Source organism: Kogia breviceps, chromosome 17 (genome assembly GCF_026419965.1).
Source record: "Kogia breviceps isolate mKogBre1 chromosome 17, mKogBre1 haplotype 1, whole genome shotgun sequence".
Classification (NCBI taxonomy): domain Eukaryota; kingdom Metazoa; phylum Chordata; class Mammalia; order Artiodactyla; family Physeteridae; genus Kogia; species Kogia breviceps.
Window position 1 is genome coordinate 43,094,064 of NC_081326.1, and position 19,321 is coordinate 43,113,384.

At 36.2% G+C, this 19,321-nt stretch overlaps 1 protein-coding gene across 8 annotated transcripts in view; it reads left to right on the plus strand.

Moving 5' to 3' along the window:
- The window catches only part of VPS13B (vacuolar protein sorting 13 homolog B), a 774,679-nt gene that overhangs the window by 656,465 nt on the left and 98,893 nt on the right, over nt 1-19,321 (plus strand). For all 8 annotated transcript variants that reach the window (XM_067017180.1, XM_067017176.1, XM_067017182.1 and 5 more), the window contains exon 40: nt 17,477-17,673. In XM_067017180.1, the coding sequence (XP_066873281.1) occupies nt 17,477-17,673 (197 nt within the window). The remainder of the gene's footprint in view (nt 1-17,476; nt 17,674-19,321) is intronic.

Below are 19,321 nucleotides of genomic sequence, written 5' to 3' on the forward strand. Positions count from 1 at the left end.
AAATCCAGTGATTCATTCTTCACTAAGAGGGAAGAGGCAACTTGCATTTATTGAGTAATTTCTATGTGCCAGAAATTTTGCTTGGCAGTTTACCTACATCCTTTCATTTGCACTTCCCAAAATCTTGTGCATTCTGTATCATCATTGTAGCTTAACAGGTAAAGAAACTGAAAATAGAGAGGTCATATAGCTAGTAGGTGACCCAGTTATGCTGGTTTTAGGAGTTGTTTTTATGGAAAATTAACCTAGAAAATATTAATTCTTATTTATATGAAGAAATAGATAAGATAGTTTAAATATAAAGACCAAACTGAATGAGAATGAAAACATCTAAAGTATTTGTATTGCTATCAATAAAGTGATGTCAGTGTCATATAAGCTAGGTACCTCCCTTGCCCCAATTACAGACCATTGGAGTCCAGCAAATAATTTATTTCAGTCTTAAATATCCCTTTAATGAACTAAAAATGTAAGCTATATGGTAGTTCATTTTACAGAAAGCCATGATGTCTGCCAAGTAACATTTTTATAAAATGAAAACTATATCATAAAGCATTTTCTAATAGTGAGACATGCTAAACAATGCAGTGTTGATGAGAGAAATCTTGAAATTTCTTCTTCAAGTCTTTAAACATCATTTGTCTTCACGGTTTGGAATTAATCTTGTCCAGAGCAAGTTGATGTCTATATGACCTCCCAAAGTCCTTTCTAGTCCTGTGATTCTCACACTAATGAATTTAAACAGAAAAGGATTATTGGGCCAAAACTCGGAGTATCTTCAGAGCCAGAATGTAGGAAAAGTTACAAAATACAGATGTCTGTCAGGGATGAGGTCCAAAGGGAGAAAGAAGCAGGCCAGGAGTTAGAAATAGATATGTTGTTGTACCAAAAAAAAAAAGTTTTGAACTTGGCCTTTAGCCAAAAGAATTTTTTTTTAATACTTAGATCAAACTTTTAAGCCATAATATTCAGTTGAGGTACAATAAAGTCTTGGGGTTGAGGATATGTAGTTGAAAAAAAAAATTATAGTTCATTACATTCAAGGAAATGCAGACCAGCTCACAGTTCCTTAGACCTGTGCCAGATTATATGTTTTAGAGAATCAATAATCCTATATTTTTCATTCAAGAGTAAAATCATTCTGATGGTCTTTGGAATTGTCAGTGTTTGCATATCAAGAATTAGAAATGAAAATCAAAACCTTTAAAATATTGTTTAATTATGTAAGATATGACAGAAATGTTTTTACTTTTTAACCCTGAAAGTAAGCCATTCTTTTTTTTTATGGAAACATCTCTAAAATTAGTACCATTTATTTTAATTGTTTACTAAATTTTTAAGAAGTGGTTGTATTGGGGAATATAAAAGAATTTGTTCTTTGTGGTTTTGTTTTTACTTTTTTAAAAGTGACATGTTCCAAGAATACTTTTTTCCCTTGGGCAGCAGGGTCAGAGGAAGAGGATCAAGTAGGGAACACCCATGAAGGTGCCCGGTCATTCTGTGTGAATATAAAAACTGATCTATGGGCACAGCTTGTTGTTGGGTTGTTGTTGTTGTTGTTTTTTAATCCTGTCCATACTATTTATTAGTTTTCTGTTTTACATTTTTTTTTGCATGCATCTCAAGAGAAAAATTTGTCCCATAAGGTCTGTGATGTACCCCTAAAACAGCAAATTAGGTGTCTGTGGCTGTTATTCTAGTCTATGATATGTTATGAATGTAACTAAATTGTCTAAAAAGCATTCCCAAAGCTCATCTTTTCCACATTACATTCTTTCTACATGATGATTCGCTTAACAGGACATAGGTCACCACCAAATAATGGTGGTCAGTACAGCCAGAAATTCTATCTGCAGATTTATGAAGAAAGAGCCAGTCATTCCAGCCCAGGAAATTTGCCTCTCTGTAGATTTTCTGAGATGATTTTGCAAGAGTTAGAAAATTATAGATATCTGAGAGAGCCTTCTTTGTTCCCTTAGCCACCTGAAACCTGAAAACACACCAACTGAACAGAGCTGTGGGTTGATATGTTCAGTTGGTATGTAAATAGACATGTTTTATAACACCCTGTGGCTGTTCTTAATGGTAAATCAGGAAAGTATAAGGTTAAGAGTGATTGGCACTAAACTACTGTAAGTCATTATTTCAGGCAAATTTGACATGACATATAATAGGAAAAGAATCACAATCAGTGTCAAAGGCATTCATGTTTCCTTGCAAGAGTATAAATCATCAGTGTGCCTGACTGCTTTTCTTTTGCATTTCACTTTGGGACTACAGTGTTGAGGCGGCCATTTGCGAGTATGATTGTCCTAGGAAACTATGCCGTTTACTCATGTTTGCTTTATTGGATTCGAACATATATTTGAAATTCCAAATAGTTTTGTGTGTTGTGAACAAAATTTAATTATATAACTGATGATAAAAAATTAATGCTTGCTGATTTTCAAGTTTATAGCCAAATTTTATCCATTTTTTAAAAAAAACCGGCAGGTAATTTGTACCAGTTACCTGTCATTTCTTGTCAATTGGATTTTCTGTATATTTGAAATATGACAGTTCACATTTTGTTTAATGATATGTGTTTTGTATTCAGTCATAATATTTCCAAGGTAGGGAAGACTTTGAGTTGAATCCTGAAAAGATGAAACACATCTTGTACATGTGTGAATTTATATTCTTTTTCTATTTATGTAGCGTTTGTTTCTTGACCTTTTATATATTGTTCATTTCTTGACCTCCAGGGGACCTTCCCCGATATCCTCCATCTCAACCCAAGCTGGGAAAGTTGCCCTTCTTTAGGACACCCTGGGCCTATTTATATTACTGATTCCTTCCTTCACGTTGGGCTTCTTGAGGGCAGATTTTATAAAATGTTTATCTTTGCTCTCCAGTGCCTGACATAGTACTTAGTGGGTGTTGACTGTGACTGAGTGAAAGCTTAAAATGAAATAGAATAAGATTAGCTTAATGCATTGAGACTGTCTCCTAAAGGTAATCGCCAAAGTAAGAGGCCCTGCCTGCATATTCATCTTCATCTGGGCTTTACATACTGTTGTCATGATCAGTTCGGTGGATCTGTGAAGCCTCCTGAATGAACAGGCTGAAGACAAGGAGACCCTTGTAATATTTCTGGTAAGAGGATTAAACAAAGAGGATAGCAGCTAGGATTATAGCTCATTCAGCACAGGAGAGTCAAGGAGTTACAAAGGTACACAAGCTGTAGTTCCATACACACAGATATACACAGATAACTATGAGATAAGATTGTATTACTAAGTGCCAGTAAGAAGAGTTTAAGCTCTATGTGTTTGGGGGAGTTCAGAAGAGAAATCGCTTCTAATTTTGATTACTAGAGAAGGCTTTTTGGTTTGTTTGTTTTTCTAGAAGGAGATGTAGAGAATAGGTTTGAAAGATGGATGAGATTTCAAGAAGCACAGATGGAGACAAACTGATGGCAGCTAAAGGCATATGTAGTATAAAAGTAGGAGGTTAGTTTGGGGAGACAGGAAAGGGCCAGAATTTGGTCATAATTCCTTAGGAATGATAATGGAATTTGCACGGTTTCATTTTTACCACATTGAGATTTATTCCCCTAGCACACTTAATCCAGAATACCAGAAGTCAACCAAGGTTACTATTTTGAAAACTATACTGTACAGCCTGCCCTTTACTCAGGGGTTGATTATGCAGGCTTAGTTTTTTAAATTTTTCATACTTTTTCTTCTTTTTCCTTCCTGTTATCTCCCTACAAATAACTCTTCTTCCCATAGTACCCCCATCAGAGTTAAAATCACGAGTCACTATTGCCTACATATTAGCAGTTCTGTATAAGATCTGGTGCAAAGACAGTATGAAAAGATAAACTCTCCCACTGATAAATAGTAAAACCACGTTAATTTGGGCTGTAAAGACAGGTTCAAATTTACCAAAAAAGTATGGAGTAATTGTGTGAAAACAAATTTTTCTTAAACACACTTTAAATCATTTCTGGCAATATCAGGTACTTAACTATTTATGTATTACTTGTTAGTAAGTTCCATGAAGTCACAAACTATGTCTGTCTCCCTTTCTGGCCATTGTATCCCTAGCTTGCCCTTGACATAGAAACAATAAATATTTGGTAAATAAATTAAAAATACTTGATAGGCTAATTAATCTCACTTTTACACATACATTTATATATGTGTGTGATATATGTGGTACATACAAAAACATATACTAAATAGAGTATAGATATTGTCAAAAATTGTGAAGGGTTTGAGCTTTACCCCATTTGCAAGATAACAACTTAGCCTGCCAGAGTCTCATGGGTGCTGAAGAAAATATGGGAGCACTGGATCAGAGGTGAAGGATAGTTTATTACCTACAACAGTGTGTCTGCATATGTGCCAGTTCCCCAAGCCTCGGTTCCCTTAGGGTGACATGAAGAGAGCCAGGTGATGCTGAAAACACACGGTGAGTTACATTAAAAGAGAGGAACCCCAAACTCAGGCAACCTGAAATTTTTGAAATGGGGAGTAAGCATGCCTGCCCTTTTCAGAGACAGACACTGTCTCTGTCTTCCATAGCTGTTTGCTATAGAAATGAACTTGAAAAGATATTCTGGAGCAAAGACAATGCCTTTTTCTAAGATATGTGGAAATGTGATAGACCTGTGGAAAAGTATCTCCCAACAGACATATACTCTAAAGGGCCTCTGTGAGGGCAACATTTTTCATCTAATCAAGGAATCAGCGAAGTACAGCCTGCAAGCCAAATCCAGCCCACCACCTGTTTTTGTAAATAAAATTTTATTGGCACACAGACATACTCATTTAGATATTACTTACATGCTGCAATAGGCAAAGTCAACTAGTTGCAGCAGAGAGCATATAGCACACAAAGCCTCCGGTGTTTGCCATCATCTAGCCTTTACACAAAAAATTTGCTGACTGCTCAATCTAAACATTTAACTTTATGACAAGCCTTCATAAAATATTCCAAGCTTGCTTTTTTGTTCTAAAATATTTTCAGATTTTTTAAAGTTATTCTGTAATCCCAGTTGACTTCTTGCCAATTATTAAGGGTTACCCTGTCTGTACTATAGTTTTGTCTTATTACAAAGGGTTGTTAAGAGCAATTATCAGTGCTTACTGTATTCTTAACTTTTTTAGTTTTAAAAACAGTCTTACAGCAGATTATCACAATACAAGTATTTGGTTTATGAGCATTGCTTATTTGTCAGTGCTTTTGAACCTCTGCCACAATCAGGTAACTAAAATGTGGGAGTCATTACAATAAAGTGAATGAGCTCCCTGGGTTCTAGAATCCTACAGTCCCAGGTCTGCAACTTACCATTGAGATCCTTAGCAAGCTGTTTAACCCTTCTTTATTTTCCTCATCTGTAAAATGGATGTGCTCTTACTAACTTAAAGAATTACCATTGAGATTGAATAAAACAATCAAAATCTTAGCACATAGTATGCACTTTAAAATATAAACTTTCTTCCTAAAATATAAAGTAAAAAAGCAAGTCCTATATTTATATATCACTTTAGAGTTTTAAGAGCTAGAGTAGTCTTATTCTGTGTTCTGAATTTTTTATGGATAAGAGTATTGAGGCTCATATTGGTTACGTGACTTCAAGTCAAGGTGACAAAACTAGTTTGCAACTAAATTTAGATTAGAATTAAGTTCCCCTGATTTCCAATTAGTATTCCTTACGGTATACTATGTACATTTGACTATGCCATACAGATCAGTAAAATACCTGAACAGTTACAGCTGAGACTAGAACACAATAGTGAGTTTAGGGTTTGTGGCCTCATAAAAAGAAACCATAAAATAGTAAAGTTGCCCTTGCTCTAAGTTAGTTTTGACTCAGAAGTTCTTAATATATTTTTATTATTTGTCTTTCTGGAAAATATTATCTTGAAAGATGTCATATTACACACCTGCATTTGCTTGAAACTTGGTAGCTTGATAAATTGATAAGATAACTGGGTCATATGTTAAGTTTTTTGAAAAACCAACCCAAACATAGATCCTAATAAAAGAATGTTACACATTTCCTTTTAAAGGCTAAAAAAGCATTTCTCAGGACTCTTAAATTACCATATTCTGATACCAAGGGAAAATAAAATCTGGACTTAGAGTCTTGTTTGTACTTAGAAGGTTTTCCGGACAGGAAGGCAGTCTTGATGCAATGCAGTAAGCCACAATACCAGTGGGGCATTACAGGTGAAAAATCTGCAGCTGTACCCCTTCACCACAATGTATTACAACTGTACTCTGGAATATTTCCTGTACAGAAATAGGGTTTGGTTAACTTTGTTTCCCAAGAGTAGATCACATTAAAATGTTATAAAATCATGATTTCCTGCATTTTGAATACTTGTGGTTTCTCAACTGGTTCCAATATTTTAAGGTTTTTTTTTTTGTATGACTGCTATTAGTTGAAGATGTATAGAAGCTTTTCTTTTCCTTCTTCAAAATCAACTAAAAAGCAGATACATATAAAAACTGGTATTATAAGCTAAAAAATTTGAGATTATATACATATTTTTATTTTATTCCATTATTAAATGGTGGGCTTATACTTGGAAGTAGAAGCATAAAAAACTGACATGCTGCTATCAGAATACATTTTATTTTTAATTAACTATTGAAAAGTATCTCTACTCTGTTGCTTTTGTTTTGTGTGATGAATATGTTTCTCCTCTTGTAAATAATTGATTGTAGAAATGTTCTTCATGTTTAAAAGAACAGTTACTTAGGTCCAGTAATAATCATAAATAGAAACCACATCTGTATTTACAGAGGCAAAGCTGGTTTTTTACCTTGTTAGGTTTTAATGTTTGTATTGCTCTTTACGTATCTTAATTTCTATAATAATACATAGATGTCCATTTATCCTAATTTCTATAATAATATATAATAAATAATGTATAATAAATTGTAAATAACATATAATAAATTATCCTAGTTTATGTAATGATACAATGTATATATACATTGTCTCTTTCAGTCACCCATCAATCCACTATTTTATGCTCAGACCTCACATTCTACATTTTAACTATCCACTTACCTACTCTCTAGTCATCAATTAAAAACTCTTTATCTGCCTCTAATTTTTCTAGTGCATTCCCCACTGGGGAATATATTTGGTCTTATCACCACTTTGACATTGTGATAAATGTATCCTTTTACTTACTTAATGAGATAAAATAACTTTCTGTTATCAAAATAAGGGTTTTACAACAATTAACTCTTTCAAAAGTTATCAACTAGGAATGTACCAGTGTGAAAAACCCTTTTCCCACCCAGGGGTGTAGGTCAGAAAGAATTCGAAGAAATCGATACTTGAGGCAGTGGATAACAGAAAACTTTAAAGCTAAACAAAAGGCTCAAAAGGAAGAGCTGGGGAATGAGATGTCCACACAGACTTTGAAAAGTTCCAACAGATTCCTGAGAAACTAGGAGAATATGTACATGCATAAATCTGTGCACTTACCCCAAGCTCTGCACATGCTAAGAATGACCTAAGAAGGCCCTGTACTCTCACCTCAGGCTGATCTTAAGACTCTGCACAAGCAGGAAGGGAAGGCCGGGGAGAGTTGAGGGCATGCCTTAATAGGCACATAGAGCCCCTCAGCAGAGACTGGGTATACTTGTTGTTTCCAGGCCTTTAAGGAAATCTCTGTCTAATTATTAACTGACCACTAAGCTCACCAAGTAGAGACTTCAGTGGCCACATAATAAAGATGTAGACCTACTAGAGAATGGACTTGAAGATATGGGGAGGGGGAAGGGTAAGCTGTGACAAAGTGAGCAAGTGGCATGGACATATATACACTACCAAACATAAAATAGATAGCTAGTGGGAAGCAGCCGCATGGCACAGGGAGATCAGCTCGGTGGTTTGTGACCACCTAGAGGGGTGGGATAGGGAGGGTGGGAGGGAAGGAGACACAAGAGGGAAGAGATATGAGAATGTGTGTATGTGTATAGCTGACTCACTTTGTTATAGAGCAGAAACTAACACACCATTGTAAAGCAATTATACTCCAATAAAGATGTTTTAAAAAAAGAAAACAGACTTTTTAGAATTAATTCATAAATGTTAGTAACAACAACAACAAAGAGAATAAATATCAATGACAAGAAGCCCTGGGGAAGGGAGTCTGATTTCCACAGTTGCCATTATTTATTAATAATATAATAATAGTAATATAGGTAATATTTATTAATATAATAAAATTTTATATCATTTAAAATGTCCAGTTTCCAACAAAAAAGTATGTGCTCTGCAAAGAAACAAAGTCTGACCCATATACAGAGGAAAAAAGTAATCAATAGTAACTGTCCCTAAGATGCCCAGACGTTGACCTCACTAGACAGACTTGAACTGTCTATTTTGAATATGTTCAGAAAAACCTAAAGAAAGCCTTGTCTAAAGGACTAAAGGGAAATATGAGAATGATGTCTCACCAAATAGAGAGTACCAATAAAAAGATAGAAATTGTAAAGAAAAAAAAAAATCCCAAAGTTGAAAAGTATAAAAAGTGAAATGAAAAATTTACTAAAGGGGCTCAATGGCAGATTTGAGCAGGCAGAGGAAAGAAGCAGTGAATTTAAAGATAGGTCAATTGAGATTATTGAGTGTTGAAAACAGAAAGATAAAAGAATGAAGACAAGTGACCAGAGCCTTAGAGACTGTGGAATACCATCAAGTGTACCAATATGTACGTGAGGGGAGGCCTAGAAGGAAAGGAGAGAAAGGAGAATAAAGACTATTTGAAAAGCTAATGGCTGAACACTTCTCAAATTTAATTAAAAACATTAGTCTGCACATCCAGGAAGTTCAATGAACTCCATGTAGAAAAAACTCAAAGATTTCCATACCAAACAATCAACCTATCAAAAAAAAAAAAAAAAAAAAAAAAAAAAACCACCCTGACTGCAACTAGAGAGAAGTGACTCATCATATATAAGGGATACTCAGTAAGATAAACAGCTGATTTCTCATCAGCAGCCATGGAGACCAGAGGCGGAGAGATAACGTATTCAAAGTGCTGAAAGAAAAAGGCAGATAAAGAGAAAATAATTGCCAAATTAAGTAACTATAAATGACTGGGATTAATGGTAAGGGTCAAAATGTATTCTGCATTCAGATTTCTTTCTATGAATCCACTTTAAAGAAACTGAAACTGGAAATTGTAAATGATACATTATGGAGTCTATTTTTCTTCTTTAATCTAAAGGTAATTAAAGAGCAAAGGATTTATAGCCAAAAGGTCTGCCACTTACTAAATGTGTAACCTTGAACATATTACCTAATTTCTTTAAGCCACAGTTCACTTATCTGTAAAATGGGAATAATGTATTCCTCACTAAGATAATATACCAAAAAAGTCTGTAAATTGTAAAAGGCTCTTCTTCTACCACAGCTTCCATCAGTATTTTTATTACTGCTACTACCAAAATCACGGATGATGATGGAAAAGCGAACTGTTTTACCCCTACTGTACTGACCTGTTAATTGGTGCCCTGAGAAATCTGGAAATGTAGTGGGAGGAGTGATAAAGATGGTATCCTCTGATGTAACCTAGCCTTAATAACTTACTACTGAATGGAAGTTCCAGCTTTGTGCTCTCTAGCCAGCCCTACACAGTCAACTAGGTTCTCTATTTCGTTATAATATAAAGGAAAGGACAGTTGAATCAGATTGATAGAATGTATCACTTGCTAAATACTACCACCCCTTTATTATGTACGTAAATACAGGGAACACACTTCCTCTGTATCCTTTTCTTAGGTTGCTTGGTGGCACTGAGTGGGCAAAGGGGCAATGGCCCAGCTTTAGCAGTCCCTGGACAAAGAATTCAGACCTGTTTATCTATGAGCAGATGGGCAGTTGCAACCCTGCTAATAGTCTTGGCAGTACTATTAAATAATAAAAACAAATTAAGCGCCAAAATATTCTTTGTACCAAAAATATTTTTAAATGGCCAACACACATGCAAATCTTCCCAAATTAGCCATCAAATGGAAACAAATCTTGGAATCATATTTTAAATGCAAAAATACATGTGCTTTTACCAACTGGCAGATATACAACCTAAAATATATTCATATGCAGAGACCACATATGCTTAGAGTACAGTTTATTATATATGGCTGGCTAATTTTTTAGGTCCTGTCAAATAATGGATAGGAAAACAAAATGTAATAAAAAAATATATAATCTTGACAGTCATTTGAAATGTACCATGTGTTACATGTGGAATGTTTTCCAGTGAAACCAATTTACTTGTTCCCACTTCCCATGACTCAGTACTAGATATTTAGGCTTTCTAAACTATTTTTGGCAACCAAACTTTCTTGGAATAGTCATCTTTCCTTCAAGTTATACAGTGCAAGCATTAATAATAAATCCTCAGTTATAGATATGTAACTAAAAATCATTCACATCATCTCCTTCAAACCTAAAAGCACAAAATAAAGTTATTTTAAATAGATCACACAAAATAGAGCCCAGATTTATTCCTGAGAATAATTAATTGCTGCCATATGAATCACAGTGTGACTGCGTTAGATTTTTAGTTTAATTCTGTTACTGCTAGACTAGAGATTAGCTGGGCAATATCTACCTCTAACTGAAAGGCAAAGGAAGATTAGTGAGCTAATGAAAAGTTTGTTAAAAGTGGGTGTGATTGCAAAATAATTTGAAAGGAGAGCTCAGTATATAAAACAAAACCTTTTTAGAATAGAAGTCTGTAAAAAAGATTGTTTTTTCAGCACCTATCTTCATTCATAAATTGTAAAACTATTTATTGAGCATATACCATGTTCTTGACTCTGTGCTCTGAGTTTATTGGAGAAATAGCTGGAGTTTGTTAAGAATGCTTGTCAGAGAACACACGGAAGGCAGCCAGGCCTCAGGAAGGAGCAGTAGGCTACTTTTAGAACCTCACCCATTGCCATTGTCCCTACCCTCCTAAATGAGGTCTTAATTCCAACACATGCCTCACGCAAACTGTAAGATTTAGCCCCTCTTGCCTAGACACTGATTTGTATTTTTCCTTCCCTTACCAAAACTCCTTTCTCCTCTACCTCCCAAACCCTTCCACTGAGCCCTCTGGAACAGGTGAACTTCCCTAAACCTCAGCCTCTTCAAGAATTTCCTCTACCTCTTCACCTTAAGTGAAATCCTGCTGTCCCCTGGGACTCTGTACACCACTGTAACCCGCCCTGAGGTGGAAGCAGTTTATTCTCCCACATCGTTTTTACCTCAGGGTCAGGAGATAGGGTGCTCTGCTGCTCACCTATGCCACTTGCCTGTACTCTTCTCCCGTCCTGTAAAGGCTTCCTGCTTTTTTGAGACTCCTTCTGTCCAATTATATCATCCTCACCCCTCTTCGTTGTTGCCATCTGCTATTTGATGGTTGCCCTCATTCTCAGAAGTCTTCAGCCCATGGCTTCCAGCCTTTTCCTTCACTGCCATCGACATCCATGTGAAAGAGCCCCAGCCAAGACCCCAACTCCTCACTCTAGTGACCTCCGCCTCCACTCCGTGTAAGTACCCACTGCCACACACAAGTCCTGGAACTTGTCAGCATCCCAAGCTGCTCCACCTCCTAAATCGCTCATTCCAGCATCCTACTCTTACAGTCTTTCCGTCTCTCCAGCCCCCTCATTCGGCAAGCCCCAGTACACTCATTCATTAAACCGTATAGAAATCCATAGTTCTCTGCTTTCTCCCTATCCATCAGCTTACTCTGTTTTCACATCCCCTTTTAACCAGTTTACCTTCTTAATTCATCATTTAAAACACCTAAACTTCATTGTTCTCTTTCTTTCCATTACACTCTCCTAATGAAAGGCTAAGGCTGGTTGAGTCTACAGGTATGTATCAACACAGTAAACTCCCTCTCCAACTCTGTAAAATTAGCCAACTCCATACCCAAGATTTCCACTTGGATGGCTCACTGATGCCTCCAACTCAGCTTGTCTAAAAATGAACTTACGATCTCCCCACTTCCGCCTGACACCACAAACCTACTCCCCAAGGGGACAAATCAATCTTACCCATCCCAGTAAATGACATCAGCACCCATACAGTTGCTTGGGCCAGGGACCTGGGGGTCATCCTTAACACCTCCCTCTCCTATATCTAATCAGTCAACAGATTTTTATTTCTCAAGAATCTCCCGCATACCACTCCATTGCCACCAACCATACCATAAGCCATCTACATTTCTAGCACAGATCACCACTGCCCTAGCCTCCTAATTGTCTGTTCACATCCATGCTTGCCCCCTTCTCTTTTAATACATTCTCTACACAGTATCCAGAAACTTTTAAAAACATAAATTTGACTTTAAGCATTGCTTCTTTGCTTAAAACCCTTCAAAGATATCTCATTGACATTAAGATAAAGTCCAAAATCCTTATCATGGACTAAAATAATTTAGTTTTTATTATCTGCATTTCACAAATGAGGGAACTGAGGCCCAGAGTCATTAAATAAGCTGCTCAAGGTCATAGAGCAGTGATTAAGGGTCAGGGCCAGGATTTTTTCCTAAGTGAATGTAATACCAACAAGAGTTTTATTTTATGTTGGAGAAATTTTAAAAATAAAGATTATGGGCTTCCCTGGTGGCGCAGTGGTTGAGAGTCCGCCTGCCGATGCCGGGGACACGGGTTTGTGCCCGGGTCCGGGAGGATCCCAAATGCCGCGGAGTGGCTGGGCCCGTGAGCCATGGCCGCTGACCCCGCGCATCCGGAGCCTGTGCTCTGCAATGGGAGAGGCCACAACAGTGAGAGGCCCACGTACCGCAAAAAAATAAATAAATAAAAATAAAGATTATATGATTTATAAACCTGTGGCTCAATATATATTTCAGTGGACAGTTGACTTAAATTACCTTTAAAATACTAATTGTACTGAGTGTTGTTATCAGCTTTTCTTTTGAGGTTTTGAGGACAAAAGTGTTCTTAACATGGGGGAAAGGATTAATATGTAACTTTTGCAAATGCACTTATAGGCATACAATCTTAAACTTTTTAAACAGAAGTTTCATTTATTAATACCCCTTTATTAACCAAGGCAAATACGGTGTATAAAGGAAAATCCTGACAAACACGTAACACATATTTTTTGATGTGTTTCTGTAGTAGTTCTCTATTGTTTTCTAAATTTTGAGAGTAGCCTGGAATGTTCCAGTTGAAGTATGTAACCTCAGAACCAGCCTCACACAAAGTTGTGAACTAAATAAAATTTTTCTTTGGCTTTCTTCCAAATCTCTCGTTTTGACCTTTCACAGTTTCTCTTTGCCTAAGCCCCAGTGTTGGTACAGTTTACTTTCATTGCCCTTAAACTACCTAATGGCTTCCCACAATGGTTCCCAGCTTGCATTGCCTTTTATTATGGATTTATTCCAACTCTCTCCTGTACGTCAGAACTTGCTAGTACTTTTTTCTTAAGGCCTCACTCTGCTTTCCACTGACGGCCAATTTTCATGAGCTGTTATATATTAATTTTCTTTTAACTAATTTATTTATTTTTGCCTGCATTGGGTCTTCGTTGCTGCGCACGGGTTTTCTCTAGTTGCAGCAAGCAGGGGCTACTCTTCATTGTGGTGCGCGGGCTTCTCATTGCGGTGGCTTCTCTTGTGGAGCACAGGATCTAGGCGTGCGGGCTTCAGTAGTTGTGGCACACGGGCTCAGTAGTTGTGGCACATGGGCTCAGTAGTTGTGGTGCACGGGCTTAGTTGTTCTGCGGCATGTGGGATCTTCCCGGACCAGGGCTCGAACCCGTGTCCCCTGCATTGACAGGCGGATTCTTAACCACTGAGCCACCAGGGAAGTCCCTATTGTACATTAATTTTAATGGAGAACTTCTGGAGACAATACCAGAAACAAGTCTTTTTTTCACCCTATTTGCTGTGTAACCTCTCTACCAAGAAGATGATTTTTGAACTTTACATTCTGTTAATTTGTTACTAATAATTAAAAAAAAGATAGGTATGTTAAATACGCTTTTCTAAACTCATTTGCCCTCTCCCATGAGATTCTTATGTGTCTCACCCCACTTCCCACATCTTATCCATTTCTTCTTATGACTTTCTTAAGCTAGAAGACTGACTTACTGGCAGTCTAGAAAGGAGTTAGGCAAGGAGATGTTCCTTTATCTCTCAAGTAATAGGCAACATACAGGGAAATATTTTAATAGATATGCAGCAGAAAACCATATTGAACTATGATTACAAGGTTCCTGAACACCCAAGCTCAAGGTTTATTATTTTCTTCCCACAGGTCCAACCCATTGTTAAGAAATCTAACAAGCAGAACTCTTATTCACAACCTACCTGATTCTTTTAACAACACCCAAGCTTCAGAAGTGTTCTTTGAGCATGAAAAGGATAAATAATTAGTAACTAATATTTCTTAAGCTTTTATTATGTCGTGTTAAATGGAAGGCTTTGTCTCTTTTAATCCTCACAACAATTCATGAGATAGTTCTGTTATTATCCCCTTTTTAGGGATATGAGTACTGATGTTAGAAAAATTAATTTGCCCAAGAACTCATTGCTAATGGAACTAGAAATTGAATCCCATTAGGTATAACTCCAAAGTTTATGCTTTAATCTTCTATACTTCTTTGTGGAGAATTTTTAATGTGCCATAGATGGACTGAATCACCCAGGATATGTGTATTTGTTCATTCATGAATTATTCATTCATTCATTCAGCAACTATTTTTGAACATTCACTGTATACAGTTTGCCAGGTTCTGTGAAAATCCAAAGCTTAGCCAAATGGAAATCATTCCCTCAAGGAATGTGTCTACCAGCAAAAATGTCATGTATAGAAATAACTGTAACATGAGGTGTATAGTGATAAGAGCTATGAAACAGATTCCCATTTTTAAAAAGTACTGGAGTTCAGAAAAGGGAAAGCATTTCTCCATCTGGGAGGTGAAAAGGCTCAAAGAAAGGTGGTATTTCATTTGGACCTTGATAGATGGGAAAGATTTAAACATTAGACAGTGAGAAACCAGGGATTCTACGAGTATTTGAGGCTGAGAGACAGTATAGGAACAAAGACCCAGAGAGGGGAAAGTTAGAAGAATGTATGTCATGGAAAGCAAGAAGAGGGAGAATTTCAAGGAATGGTGGCTAAAAGTAGAATTTATGGCTATGTCACTTGTCCTTATCACTAACCAAAACACATGGTGTGTTTCATCGCACTGTTAGCCTCTTACACGTATCCATTTTGTGCCCCTTTCTTCCATTTAGCACGTCGCCATACATGGATGCTCAAGTCCCTATTTAAGGAAAATAAACTGTTATAGGTGGAGGTAAAATTTATTCCCATTCACAGCTTTAGAATCACTTATTTAGGAAAGAAAGGTTAAGGAGAAATCTATTCATTCAGGAAGCTTTTATTAATATCCTATTATGTTCCAAAAACTGTTTGATGCTAATATTTTTTAAAATAATATGCCATTTTGCCTTAAGGATCACAGAGTCAACTAAAGGAGACAAACATGTAAATAAGGAATGGCGAAATATAATGACTTCTATGATAGAGGAGTGAGTTAGATATGGAAGTGACACAAGAGAGGCAGTGACCAGTTCTGGGAATGGTCATAATTAGGAAATGCTTCCAAAAGAGGAGACACATCTGAGCCCAGTCCTTTTTTTTTTTTTTTTAAGACAAATAGGATCAACCCACATGTTCTATTTTGAAGCTTAATTTTTTTTAAGTTAATAATATATCTTGAGTGTCTTTTGTGCTAGTATATATAGGTATTCCTTATTCATTTTAACGGTTGTACAGATTCCATTCTATAGGTCTGCATGTTATATTTAATTCCATATTGATGGATATTTGTATTTTTCCAATTTCTTACTAATACAGTACTAAAGTAAATACACATACATACACACACACACACACACACACACACGCATACTTGTATTGGAATATCTGTAAAACAAATTCTTAGACATACCCTTCCAAGCATTTAATAGATATTGCCAAATTATTCTTCAAAAATAATCGGTAGAAATGCTTTTTCCCACACCTCTACAGAAATTGGAAATGTCAATCTTTTCAAACTTCCAGATTAATAAATAAAAATACTACATATTGCTTTAATTTGAATTTATGTAAGTATTAATGAAGCTGAGTATCTTTTCATGTTTACTGGCTGGTTATATCTTTTCTTCTGTAAATTAATTGCTGTCAGAATCTGGGATTTTACCTTATGCAAGCTAATAAATTAGCCTCTTAACGTTTTATGGATGCTGACAGACTATATTAGACTTTTGGGTCAGAAACAAAGAATATTATTGCTCGTGGCACAGCAAACAGTGTGTGCATCATGTTTGCATTGGTTTCTCTTGCCCCCAAGCCCCACAAGGGCGATGCAGAAGGGCCCCCAGGGGGGATGCTCTGCATGCAGTAGATGAATGGCGCAGCATGGAACATGGAGCCTGTCAAATCAACCTCTTTTAGAGCAAGTCTGCTCTTTGTCCTGGAAAGAAACTTTACCTCATCACTCAAGGATACTTTCTGCAAACAGAACCTGAGAAATGGTCCCTGTTAACAGCTTTCAGGACCTTGCATCCTTTGCATACCTGCCAGGAACATGCAGGGACGTTCAGGGCCTCTTCCAACAACTGCCTTTGCTTATTTTTCTATATGCTTACTTATCATTTTCTCATTAATTTGTAAGAGCTCTCTGCTATCACAAGTATTTGTAGATTTGTCATTAACTATTACCTGTTTAATACTAACCTTGCTTTTTATTAATTTTGATGTTATCAGTTGTGAGGTTTTTTTGTTGTTTGTTTTACCGTCCACGGGTTTCATGCCATACACAGAAAAGGCTACCCTATTATGGTAAAAATATTAACTGATTTTTTTCTCTTATGTTTTCAGTTTTTAGCCTTTAATATTTCGATCCTTTTGGAATTTACTTACATATAGGAATGATGTAGGGACCCACTTTGGTTTTACCAAATGGCTAACCAGTTCTTACAACCGCATTTCCCACCTTTCCCCTACTTGTTTGAAATGGTACCTTCATCACATACTAAAATTTATCTTTATTATTTTTTTCTTCTTCTAATCTATTTGTATGTTACTACTCCAACCTTATCTTTTAATTTTAATTAATGTAGCTTTATAATAGACTTGGCATCTGGTAGAATTTGTTCCCCACTCTTTCTCCTTTATTTAAAAACTTTCTTGACTGTTTCCACATATTATTCTTGAATGAGTCTTTTGAAATAAAGTAGGTAAACAGGATGAATATAACTATGAAAAGAAATCCTAAACTACTGTCCTTTACAACTGTATCCCCTTTTAAAAGTCTCATTAATGTTATAACTTTTATGAAGATTCAAGTTGCATGTCAACAAATACAGAAACATCGTTTCTGTTTGCATCTTCTAAAATCTTCTTTCTTTTAATATAGATTCCTTGTAGTTTGGAATACTGGGATGAACTCCAGAAGGTTTTTGTTGCATTTCGAGAATTTAGTCTGTCTGAAAGCAAAGTTTGTGAACTGCAGTTGCCAGATATCAATCTTGTGAATGACCAGAAGAAACTGGTATCCTCGGATCTTTGGAGAATTGTTTTGAACAGCAGCCAAAATGGAGCTGATGACCAAAGGTAACTCAGTGAACAAAGTGAAAAATGAAATAGTGGCATTATACTAGGAAACAATTGTCAAATCATCTTATCTAGTGGCCCCTCACTTAGCTGTATCGCAGCTCTCTAGCAGCTGCATCAGTCTGAACTACAGATGAGAACCAGGGAGCGAGATAGAAGCTGGTGTTTCAAAGTCTGTGTACTAAAATTCCTGTGTTTTACTGTGAGCTCTAAGAACTTGTTCCTTAAATATAAAAGGAAAAAAGAGCAAAAAAAAACTTTAAAAAAAATCCAGTTATCCTGAGCTAAAAAATATAGAGGAAAAGAGCCATACACACTTCAATAGACTCTTAATGACACAGTCATCAATATGTGTAAATGTTAACCCTGGGGCATTAAAAGAAACGTTAAGTAAATTGACTTGTCTCCTTCTTTTTGGAACTACTTCCTTCTTAAGGGGTTTTTAAAAAAAACTTTAAAAGACAGACCTCCAGACATTAGGAAAACTTGACTAACCAAAATAATTTATACTCAAGATTTCAGATAGCCAAAGTTTTATTCAGCTTTTGAATCTATTTGACTATAATGTATCTCTAGAGCTATAGACTTCAGGTGTTCTGAATCGTGTCCCCAGAGCTTCCTGTTCCACACCTCCTACAGGATATCTGGTTAGTGACAAAACAGGGCCAGATTGTCCCTATTTCCAATGTTTGCCTGCTTAATACATCCACTAAGAGTAGAGAAAAAATGGCTTCAGCAATTTATTCTTCAAGTGCTCCTTCTAGTTTACATATCCTTATTATGTCTTTCTATTCATGCTCCCCTAAATGACAAGAAAAACTAAATCACCATCAGTGGAACAGTTTTTTGGGTCATATGATATGTGTACTATGGGCCTGTGCCTATCTTGCTGCCCATCACTTTCAATGTCCTACCTTCTAATTCTCCTGACGAGTTTGCTCTAGCATTATCTTATTCTTTGTATATAATCCACCGCCTTTTTTCCCCCCAAACAACATTTTGACACTAACAAAAAGAAAAAAACATCCACCATTCCAGCACCCTGTGATTGAACTGTTTTCTCTTTTTTGTTACCCTTTGTTTTTGCCCATCATTGTATGCCTTTACAGGGTTATAACCATAGCACACCATTTTGTATTCTAATTCCTGTTTTATATCATAGACAGTTGTGAATGCTTTCTCTTTTTGTAATTAATAGTAGTATATGTTCATTGAAGAACATCTGGGAAATAAAGAAAATAATACCACCCATCAACATATCACACCGAGATAACCTCTGTTCACATTAGTCTGTAGCATCACAGTCTTTTTCGTTGATTACTTTGTATACTTAACAATAATATGTTTTTTACTTTACGGTTTCTATTTCTAGGCCATTTGGGCTCTTTAAAAATAGTTGCCTTCCCAGTATACTACCTAGTAATGTACGACGGGTGAAAATATATTAGAGGAGTGGGGTCTTGATTTTACCTATATGAAATGCAGCAGTGAAAAGAACACCCATCCTGGGAGGAGTTAGCAGATGGATAGAAAGATTGCCTATTCTAAACATAGGCTACCTAGTCAGAAACCAGGAAATCTCAGAAAACAGAGCTATGGGTAATGAAATTTTTTTAAATCTGAGTTTCATTATTAGTATCAAGTTAGA